The sequence below is a fragment of the Abrus precatorius genome, unplaced genomic scaffold (genome assembly GCF_003935025.1).
Source record: "Abrus precatorius isolate BTA unplaced genomic scaffold, Abrus_2018 Scaffold8, whole genome shotgun sequence".
In the NCBI taxonomy this organism is placed as follows: domain Eukaryota; kingdom Viridiplantae; phylum Streptophyta; class Magnoliopsida; order Fabales; family Fabaceae; genus Abrus; species Abrus precatorius.
Genome location: NW_020874428.1, coordinates 2,747,250 through 2,758,805, shown reverse-complemented (window position 1 = coordinate 2,758,805; position 11,556 = coordinate 2,747,250). Strand labels below are relative to the sequence as shown.

Genomic DNA, 11,556 nt, shown 5'->3' with positions numbered 1-11,556 from the left:
AATAAAAATTAGATTATTTATGATAGATATTATAAGTCTACATTGACATTATAATACATTATTCTAATAATTTATATACTGAATATATATTAATACTTTGTACCAAAAATTTGTTCATTAATGAGATATATCATATTGTTAATATAAATTTACGATGATTAAATATTTTTGTAAACGTTTTTAACTTAATTTGTTAAGTTTAATGCGATCAAAGTTACTTATTATATTACCCAATTTCGTAGAATATCTGTGTACCATGATCATTTTCCAAACTGATGAAACCGATGAAATCACCTGTGAAAAGTAGGAGACTCTTGGACTGCATTTTTCTTACATCTGATCAAATTCTAAATTTGGCCTTTACTTCCTTTTTCTGTAGCCGTTTTATTAGTAAGACTTTAATAAATGCTCCACTTTCTGATGATAGAAAAGCAAAATTGAAACAAAAAATTAACCATGGTTGGGTATGTTGGAGCGTCCATTAAGGTCCCACTTGAAAGACAATCAATCATCTTGAAGTTAGCATCATATATGTACAGGTAGAAGGTCATTTTCAATCTGCAGTGGGAGCCAGATCATATAGTCGGCTACACACTAGAACTCCTCCTTTTGCACACACACTACAGTACCATGCAAAATATTGAGTAGTCAGAAAGAAGATATGCATCTAGCTATATCACTAAATTAACATTAACATTATTCTCATTAATGAATAATAAAATAAACACCTTCAACAAGCTTAACAAGAAACTATATCAATTAGTTCTCTCGTATAATATAAGAATCTAGCTACCTATAATTATCTCTTCTATCTCCCTCTATAAATGTAACCCTTTGCCTTCTATATATTTCATCACTCATCACTTGTTTGAAATAAACCAAGTAGTTGCACATAAATTTACAGCAATAGTATCCCATTTATTTCAATTAATCATGGCTGCACGACATGAAAATGATCCTAGCAGCATAGTTTCCATTTTAAGGATTGTGTCTGTGCATCCCAAACTTGTGCAACCTCAAAGGGTTTTGACTCTTTCAAATTTGGATAGGCAGTGTCCAAAGCTCATGCACTTGGTCTTCTTTTATAATAACTTACCTCACCAAACTTTGAAGGACTTGTCCCTCAATTCAGTGTTCTCCAACTTGAAATCTGGCTTGGAAGAGACCTTGACTCTATGGTATCCAGGTGCAGGTAGACTCAGGCCAAACCAAAGTGATGGCAAGCTCAACCTTTGGTGTAGCAACCAGGGTGCAGTTCTGGCAGAGGCTGAAACCCCCCTTAAAATCTCACAACTTGGAAACCTCTCTGAGTACAATGAATTCTTTGAAAAGCTGGTTTATGAGCCAGCTTGTGATGGGAATTTCTCCAACATGCCCTTGATTGTTGCTCAGGTGAGAAACATATGTGTACACAATCTATGTAAAATATGATCTCTAATAGCTACTACAGTTACATATGTAATTGCAAAGTTGATGACACACAAGAAAATTAACCTGTTTAGGGTTTTGTGGTTTTTTCCTGTCCATATTACCTAATTGATTTCTGGCTGTTCTAATTTGTATACCACTAGGTCCCGGGAATCTCTCTTCTCCCCAGAAATAGTTATAAAGAAATCTTGGGATTTTTTTTTTCTTTTTCGCATTATATATAAGTATGACAGAAGCTAGGGTTTGTCCTTGTGGTTCCATAAAAACATGGGACATGTTCCCTTCACACAGGACAATAAGGCAGGTCGCAAAATCTTCTTGTTTCTGTAATTTATTAGCTTACAACTATATTAATTCTTATCTTTCTTATCATTTTTATGACGGGCTCTTTTGTGCCCTAAGTATCTTAATTATGCAGCCAAATCACGCAACTTAAGTAGTATATATATTTATCACAAGAAAGTTGTGAGAAAAACAAAATATGAAAAGATGATTGATTAGCTTCTTTCATATATTTTTTTTTATCAGCAATTAGACTCTTTCATTTATCAAAACAAAAAACTAAATCATCGTTTTGATCAACACAGGTTACGAAATTTGGTTGTGGAGGGTATTCAATTGGTATTGGTACAAGCCACTCTTTATTTGATGGGCCAGCAACCTATGACTTCTTGTATGCATGGGCTTCAAATTCTGAAATTGTGAAAAGAAGGAGAAATGGTGAGCTTCCAAAACCAGTGCATGAGAGAGGAATACTACAAATTAGTAGTCTCCAAACCCCACGAGGGACTATGAACATTCCTTTAGACTCAAGTTTAAATGCTCAAAAAGGAAGGGCGATGGCAATAGATCACTTATATCAACTAATAATGCAAGCAACCAGCGGACAAAAGGGCTTTCCAATGCAAATTGGAGTTGGAGGAGGACTCTCTAATCAAAACAAGTGTGTTCTTAAAACCTATCATCTTTCTGGTGTAATGATAGATGACTTGAAAAGGAAACACTTCTCCATGCAGAGAGGTTCTATTCCCTTCTCAACCTTTGAGGTTCTTGCGGCTCACCTTTGGAAGGTAAGTAAATTTCTCAAATCAAAAGGTCTGTGATGTATGTTTGTTTTGAGTTCATTATATGACAGATATCTGACAGCTTGAGACACATGTTTATTTCTCGCCTGATTTATGTAATTGAATAACTACTAAAAAGTATGATATATCATTATTTTCCCCCAAAAACACATTTCAAATACAAAGGACACATCCAAAAACATTCCTCCAGTGGTATAAAATATATTACTAATATATAAATAAGGATAGTATGTAGGCCTCGTTGAAACTAAAACAAAATAATGGCCTAAATATATTTTTAATTCTTACAAATATAGTTAAATTTAGTTTTAATTTTTTATTTTTTTATTAATTTTAGTCCTCGTAAATTTTAAACATTTTATAAATGATCTTTGCTATCATGTTGTAAGGATATGATCTAGGTATATGTCACGTTTATAATTATCTGAGGTAAATATGACATATTTAAATGCACGTTTTATAATCAATAAATAATATAATAATTTTAAAAAATTTATAAAAATTAAAACTAATAAAAAATATTTTGGAAGATTAAAGTTATTTTTTATTATTTATAAAAATAAAAATCACTCTTAAGAAAAAAATAATAATAAGGGGTAGTATTATGTTTCAATTGATTTGTATTTTGCAAATTGTAGAAAAAAAAACAGGATAACATCTCTCTCTATATATATAATATTAAAATATTACATTTTATTAATTCAATTATTAAATTATGTTGTATTATTTTAGATTATTTAAATATCATATTATACACACGTTAAAAAATAATGTGATTTCAAGCGAAAAAAAAATAATGTGATTAATTAATAAGTAATTTTAAATATATAAAATTTTAATAGTAACAAAAGTTATTAAAAATTAATTTTGCTTCCATACACATACAAAATTAATATATATATATATATATATATATATATATATATATTATAATAACATTCACTACAATATTTTGAAGGTGCAGACAACATTTTTTTTACCCACAACAAAAAAATTGTTTCCAAACGCACTAGATCAAGTCTTATTTATTTAATATCTCAAAAACTGCTGTCATTTATTCTATTTAGATAATAATTTTACAATTAGCTAGCGTGGTGAAAAATTATGGTCAAAATAAATAAATAACAATTGTTTAACTTTTAAATAACAAATTTTTACAATTAAAAAAATTTATTATTGTAATCAAAACAGGAAAAAAAATATTATATTTATTAGATCATTCATATTATCCTAACATTAAATAAGTTTAATTATAGGATAAAAATTATGCTCACCTTCCTAAAAATATGTAAATTACACCGCTTTTTTTTTTTATATGAAAACTACACTTAATTCAAATGAAAAATTAATATATACATTTTAGTCTATTTTAAAGTGAATGATCCTTTTTTATCATTTTTTGTGACACTTAAGCATTATCGACAGTTAGATTAATTTAAACTTTAAGACTTTAAAAACTGAAATGAAAATTTAAGTGAAATTTCAAAATCAATAAAATCAATATTTAAAACACCATTTTGTTTACTGAGTCGTAAAATCGATAATAAGATACTTAAAACTAGCTTTCAATAACATTGGAAATTGCAAGGAGAAGGAAAATATCTTTTAGAGGACACGATCGGTTCATAACACTGACAGAGACTCATTCACATTAAAATAGATTAACAGTATAATTTACTAATCTTTTAGGAAAAGATAATATGATTTAAGCATCTTTCAACAACAACAAAAAGTATTTATAATTTACTCCTTAGCTATAATAACATGATATGAAACACTACATATTAAAGTTTTATTTTGCTAATAATCCAACCATTCAAGAGTAGTACAAACTATGGTGTTCATTTTGAATAATAGGCAAGGACCAAAGCCTTAGGGGTGAGGAAAGAAAAGCTAGTATGCCTGCAATTCGCTGTGGACATAAGGAGCAAGATGATACCCTCATTGCCAAACGGTTTCAGTGGAAATGCTTATGTTCTTGCCTCCATTATGATGTCAGTAGGAGAATTGGAACAAGCAAGCCATGAAAGCATCATTGAGAAAATAAGAGAAGCCAAGAACAATGTTAATCATGGCTATGTTAAAGCCTACATTGATGCACTTGAAGGACCACAAGCTTCTTCTCTCCCCCCACTGAAGGAGCTAACTCTGGTTTCGGATTGGACTAGGATGCCATTTCACAACATTGAGTTCTTTCATGGAAAAGCAACCTCTGCATGTCCGCTAGCCACTCCTATTCCACAGGTTGCATACTTCATGCAGAGTCCTATTGATAACTTTGGGGTTGATGTGAGAATTGGTTTGGAAGCAGAAACCTTAAGTGCTTTTACTCAAGGCTTTTTAAGCAGAGGGTGATAAAATTTCTTATGGATATATTTCATCATAATATTGGTGTTGTTGAGGGCTCCTAGGATAACTTTTAAATTGTCTTATGAAAAGATAAATAGTAAAAGCTATAGGATACACATTGTAAGAAATGTTAGTAACACTGCACCTTTTAAATATACTCTTCATTGTACTTTTTTTGTTAAAGAGTTATTTTTTAAGAAGTTAAAACACTTACTTCGAAAGAAAATTATTTTTAAAATCATTTTAACTTTTTAAAAAAAGACCATTCATAAATTGTATTGAAGAGTGTATTTAAAATACTAAATAAGTTACTGACATTTTTTTATACACTATTATATAATTAGAATAAATCCTCAGAGTACTCTTAATATTGTATGTCTCAGTTATTTTACTCCCTTATTAACTTCTTTAAATTTTACTTTTTTTTTTCTCTATATTAATGATATTAAGCATTAGCACAAATGGTGTTTATCAATTTTTTTTACTTTAGTTGTTAATGTCATTCACAATAGTCCTTAATATTAAAGTACAAAAAAGTAAATGTATTTTTTTTTTTTCAAAATGAAATGCTGAGGAATAATGATAACTTTTCTTATCATAAAGGATTGTTCAAATATGCAAAGGTCAGAGGCAAAATGTCATTCTATAAGCAACCATGCAAGGAAGCGTTTATTGCGGAACAAAAAATGAATTCTATTTCGTGTGGGCAATTATTTGCATTCATAAAGGGAAAAGCCCGTGTTTATTGTCAACATTAACATTTTATTCTTGCTTATATGGACCACTAACCTTTGCTAGAAAAGCATGTCTGAGCAAAACTAAACATGGCTAACTCCATAATTCGCTATAGGGCCCATAAACAATAAAGCATTGTCACAAAGTGAGATAGCCCTTGTTGAAAGTAACAATCTAGAGAATCAAAATCTATAGAAAACTATGCAGAGGACAAAATTGGGAGAAGAGGGTAAACAATGAAGACTTATCACACTTCAAAATTCCTCAACAAGCATGACATGATGCACCAATATAATGCCAAAGTTTGTGTCACATAGATATCCCGGCAGAATAATTATTGTACCCATCCAATAATTCCACCTTGTCTTGTTTCTGCATCACATGACAATGTTATTAGTAGATATGGGCATGGACTGAAAGGTCATGTACAAAATACAACACCCCAAGGAACATCAGACAAAGAAAAATTGATCACAGGTTAAATAGTAAGACAACTTTAATGATCACCTTATTTTTTAAATCATGGATGTGCATGTAAGATCGTATGATACAAGAGAAATAGACAAGTTCATTAAAGCATAGCTTGCATAGCTTATTTGAAGTACATATAACAATATTCCCTAAGTTCTGTTTAATTCTTAGCTAAAAGGGCAATTGAACTGATGGATCTATATCTAGCATCTCGCCAAATATCCTTCAGCATTAAGGGAAAGAAAAACAAAATTTGCAGATCCAATTTCCACAAGTGTACTTATTAGATGCTTTAGAAAATTCAATGTCTATACTAAAGACAATCAGAAAATTTAATAAAACAACATTCAATTTTGACATGGATGTGGATCCACTTAATTAGCAGAGTTTCAACTAGGAATTCCTTGTAGGAGGAAAATAAAATTCAATCAGACTTCATCATAGTGAAGCCTGCTAATATGAATTATTTATTCTTCAAGTCAGCTTTGATGTAGTAAAAAATTTCCAGAGAGTTATTAGTTAACATCCCTAAATATGGCATTGTGAGCACCCCCTTGAACATATAAGGGAGCATCATAAATAGTTCATTTAGAATAAGTTTTTAAAAGAAATGAAAAACAGACCAATATATCCAAAGCATCAATTTCTACAATATAAAATCCCGAATTGGCAGCCAACTATCATGTAAGCATTGCCCTTTCTTTAATCCCACTAATTACATAATATTCAATCAGATAGTAACAACAGAGTTTAGCAGGACCTACATACAAACCATTACCTGTGTTATGACAGTAACGTATATATTGATGCTATTAGAAGTCATGTATAAATTGTAAAACTTTGAAGTTAGAGAAAAACAAGGTCAAATAGATATCTTTCTATCATTTTGCCCGTGTTGGGATCAACTAAAATCAAAATATCGATACATGCTCAAATCAATGGGAAAACAACGAAAAAGTTTTGCGATCACACGTAAACAGAAACAACCAAAATATCTTGCCCATGTTTTTAAGTCACTATGTGACAATTGATTGTAGTTACCATCTTAAAAACAATAATCATACCAAGATATCTCTAGTAAAACCTCATCAAATTGCATAAAAAATGATTACCTGTTTCATCATTGCACTGGCCAAGTCTTCCAGTGAACCGAGATTACAAGTGGTAGGAATGTTTTGGGACTTCTGCTGGTTCATGATGCACCCCTGATGTGGTTTCAATGAGGCTTCTTCAGTCAATTCCATAACTCCGCTATGCTTCACTTGTAAGGGACCACAAAAATTGAAGTCCAAGTTTCCATTGAAGGTTGAGTTTGTAGAAGTATGGCCTTCTGGACCAACATTACCATTCACTGAAATCATAGAGTCTACTGAATTACCAATAGCATGTGAATGATAACTACTATCTTGATTATGATCATTCCACCCTTGAAATGGCACATTATTGCTTATTTGTCCTGGACTACTTGTAAAAAGGACTCCTTGGGAGTGCATAGCAGGGAGTGAATCATAAGATTGACTCGACATTGAAGTAATGGATGAAGTAGCACTCAGATTCCCTCCATGCAAGGTTGTAGAAGACATGTTATCTATAGAAGACATAGAAGCCTGTCTAAAATGTTCCCTTGGAGGGTAAAAATTTGTCCCAGATGACTGCATAGAACTTGACCAAATATCACTACACCTGCCATTATCCAGCAAAGGGAGAGAAAAATGTTGAGAGGCTACTGAATATATTCCATTCCCTAGTGTGTTTTGAGGATTTGCTTTCAACATCATGCCATTGTTTGAGATATCCAAAATTGGAGAAAGTGAGCAACCCGTTGTTACTTTTGATATTTGATCTGGAAGTTTATTTGTGATGGCAAAAGTTGGGTTAGCATCAATAAGTGGGATCAAGTTTTGAATAGGACTAAGACTAACATCCTTATTGTGTCGCATTGGATCAATCCCTACAGACATTGGCATTGCCTGAATAGGATGGAAATTAAGTGGATCATTTATGGAGTTGTTTAAACTTTGTGCATGCCCCAACTGAAGAGTTTCTGAAGTAGGCAACCCATTCACATTCAGACCAACGGAAGTGTTCATTCTACCAATCATCCCAACAGGTGAAAAGGGCCTGAAAGCATTGTTATAAAACTGTTGTGGGCCACTCAATGTCTGCAAATGTCCAACACCACTCAAAGAACCCATTCTCAAATAGGATGTATCTGCACTACCTAAGGCTGCAACCATATTAGCCTGTTGGTTTGCCACGCAGCTAATTCTTTTCAGGTAAAGTCTATATTTCTGCAGCCATTGCCAAAAAAAAGGTGAGATTCACTAAATGAAAGAGATTATGTTATATTAAACTATGGCAGAAAGGATAAGAAAAATGCCTGGAGGTGGCTTGCCACATTCTCTCTTGTAAGCTTTTCAACATTCATCAAATCGAGAATCTTTTTAGGTACAGCCTCTGAAAGCAAAATAATATTATCATGAGCTACACAATTCATGATGGAACACTTCATGGCATGGTCTAAAACATGAGTAATTATCATGTTTGTGGCATGATATTTTTACCCCAATGGGACTTATGACAACGAAGAGTTCAAAACAATGCTGAACAGAATTTTCATACCATAATATTCTGAATATGGAATTACTATGATCTACCTATATATTAATAACAGGATAATAAGAAAAATGAAACAAGAATTGGTTTGCCTCTAGTAGAAATTGATAAAAATTATGTTTGGTATTAACATAGAGAGATTGAAGAACATACTGTCAACGCCTAATTGATTAACAGCAGCAACAAACTTGCGGTGCAGCTCCACGGACCAAACAACACGAGGCTTCTTTTGGGTTGATGATTCCTCATTGTCATGATCACTTTCATCATCCTCATCATCATCTTCATCCTGATCCTTCCTTTTCTTGGAAGGGTTTCCCTTTTGATCAGAATTTCCTGTTGCTGCTGACCCTCTTTCATTGCAGCTATCAGAATTGGGTCTGTCTTGGTTGATAATATTATTCAACTCCTTTGAGACAATCTTCTTCCTCCTGATTACATGTTGCCAAATGTTCTGTAGCTCCTCAATTCTAACAGGTTTCAGCAGATAATCACAAGCTCCATGAGTAATTCCCTTCATCACCATCTTTGGATCATCATTCTCAGACAACACTGAAACCAAACATTTAATAATGTCAGAAGTTCAAACAACCAAATGAAGCTGCAATACATAACAACTAAAGAAAATCTTCCTAAGTTTACTCTAAATTTATGTACCAAAGTTTCATATCAATCAATGATGAACATAGTTGTTAAAATCGCATGATTCACTAGGCTAAAGATTTGTATCATGTGATGAATCGCATGAATTGCAGACGATACATGAATGACTAGGTGCAGTGAAATTCTATATCAAACACCATTCCAAACACTTCCTTTTATGCTCCATGAAACAAAACTCAAATCTTACAAATATCACATAGGTAAAACCTATTCAAAGAGCATATCATAACCAAAAGCTCAATACTTGAAAAATCTAAACATATTAACTATCTAACTTCATTAATAATTATAACATTGAGGGCAACACTTGAAAAAAATAGAACAACAATTGAAAATTGAATATAAGACTACTGCTTACTTATGACAGGTAGGTCCATCTCAAGCCCCACGAGCTCAAGCAGCTTAAATCCATCCATGTCTGGCATGTGGACATCACTGATAACCAGGTCAAACTTGTCTTTGTTTTCTCTCAACAATTCCAGTGCCGTTATTGCATTTAAAGTTACGGTTACTGCAAAATCCATAACAAAATTAAATATCACTCTGGCAAAGCAAAATGGCAAAATACGGATAAAACCAAGACACAAAATCTAAGGAATGGTAATTAGAAAAAGGGGGAAAATCCAATGACAGGAAAAGTGTTGCATCCTGCATCCAATGAAACCATTAATTCTATGATACCAAAGAAGCAACAAAAGATCAACAAAAGACTAAACACAGAGAAATAGATAATGATGAAATTCAAAGTGAAAATTCTGCCACCGTAAGAACATGCTGTTAATCTAGAGTAATTTAATTGATCTCCACGTTTCAGAAACAATATCATATAAAATGAAAAAAAAAACAATTTAATTGATTCATACAAGTATATGTGATCGAAAAAGAAGAGTCAACGCCTTTGACATTAATTTCTCATATATACACGTAAACATACATACATCCCTGAAACTTATGGAATATCCTACGATAACATTTCTTACATAACATCAAACTAAAAAACATAAATATACAAATATCTCCAAAACTTATGGAAATATCCTATGATACGATTTGTTACATGAAATCAAACTAAAAAAACTTAAAGACACTCAATTAGACAAATTCAAGTTTAGAAAACAAGATAAAATAAAATCCTTTAGTATTCCAATAATAATATCCAGGCCAAAAGAAAACATAAAAGAGAATTGCCACATCCTTAACAACATAAAAATAATTAAAAAAAAAAGAACAGAAGAAGCAGACCATTGTATTGACACCTTCGGAGCAGAGACTCCAAAACCTTGAGACATGTTGAATTATCATCAACAGCAAGAACACGCATTCCCACAGGAAACTGGTCATTGAGGTCGTCCATTGTATGATCGTCATCCACCATCATTTTCTTGCAAAAGGGTGTTAACGTGCAACTATTAGAGTCTCCCTTTCTTTTCATGGCTCTAAAGCCAAAACCCAGAACAGAATCTATGAAACAAAGGACCTTAAAAAAAAGACAAGATTTTAAGGAATAATATCGTTGACAGAGAGAAAAAGAAGGAGTGATGAAGGGAAAGAAAGAATAATTAAAAAGTGGGTGTGCATGTTTGTGAGGTTTATATATTGAATGAATTTTATGAATCCACAACATAGAAAATCAGAATCTTTATCTTTATAGATGAGTTTTGGTGGCAAAATTTGTAACGAGTTTTGGAGGTAATTTTTCTTCACTCTTTAACATAATAATCTTTTTTTTTTTAAATAACTAATATTTTTATTAATAATAATATTAATATATTTTAATTAATTTTAAACTTTCAAATAATTTAAATATTATTATAAAAATTTTATAAAATTATTCTTATCATAATATTTGTTTATATTTTATATGTGACTCATAAATTTTATATTATATCAACATGTATAATTTTAATTAAAATATAAATTTATTTTTGTATTCAATAAAATTATTCTTCTCTTTTATTTTTTATTTAAATCTTAATTAAAATTTTAAAATATATAAAATATATAAAATTTGTATATAACAATTTATTTATCTTATTTTTTAATCTATTTATATTTAATATTATTTAATATAATATAATTTTATTATTATATATTTTTTACATTTAAATTATAATTTATAATATTAATATATACTAATATACAATATAAAAAAATTTCTGTGACATATAAACATATTTATTAATTTATAATTAAATTATTATTAATAATA

The 11,556-nt window shown here is 31.0% G+C and overlaps 2 protein-coding genes across 2 annotated transcripts; one reads left to right on the top strand and one right to left on the bottom strand.

Moving 5' to 3' along the window:
• Nucleotides 1–933: 933 nt before the first annotated feature.
• LOC113848157 (brassinosteroid-related acyltransferase 1) lies at nucleotides 934–4,868 on the top strand. The gene is made up of 4 exons (XM_027477553.1): nucleotides 934–1,392; nucleotides 2,016–2,196; nucleotides 2,236–2,498; nucleotides 4,371–4,868. The coding sequence occupies exons 1-4, from the start codon at nucleotides 934–936 to the stop codon at nucleotides 4,866–4,868; spliced, it is 1,401 nt and encodes a 466-aa protein (XP_027333354.1).
• A 704-nt stretch (nucleotides 4,869–5,572) lies between these two features.
• On the bottom strand, nucleotides 5,573–10,912 carry LOC113846746 (two-component response regulator ARR12). Its single transcript, XM_027475344.1, has 6 exons — nucleotides 10,590–10,912; nucleotides 9,706–9,858; nucleotides 8,838–9,236; nucleotides 8,449–8,525; nucleotides 7,181–8,359; nucleotides 5,573–5,969 (listed from the first exon to the last, which is right to left on the bottom strand). Exons 1-6 carry the CDS (start codon nucleotides 10,777–10,779, stop codon nucleotides 5,907–5,909), a joined length of 2,061 nt encoding a protein of 686 aa, XP_027331145.1. The 5' UTR covers nucleotides 10,780–10,912; the 3' UTR covers nucleotides 5,573–5,906.
• Nucleotides 10,913–11,556: the final 644 nt, after the last annotated feature.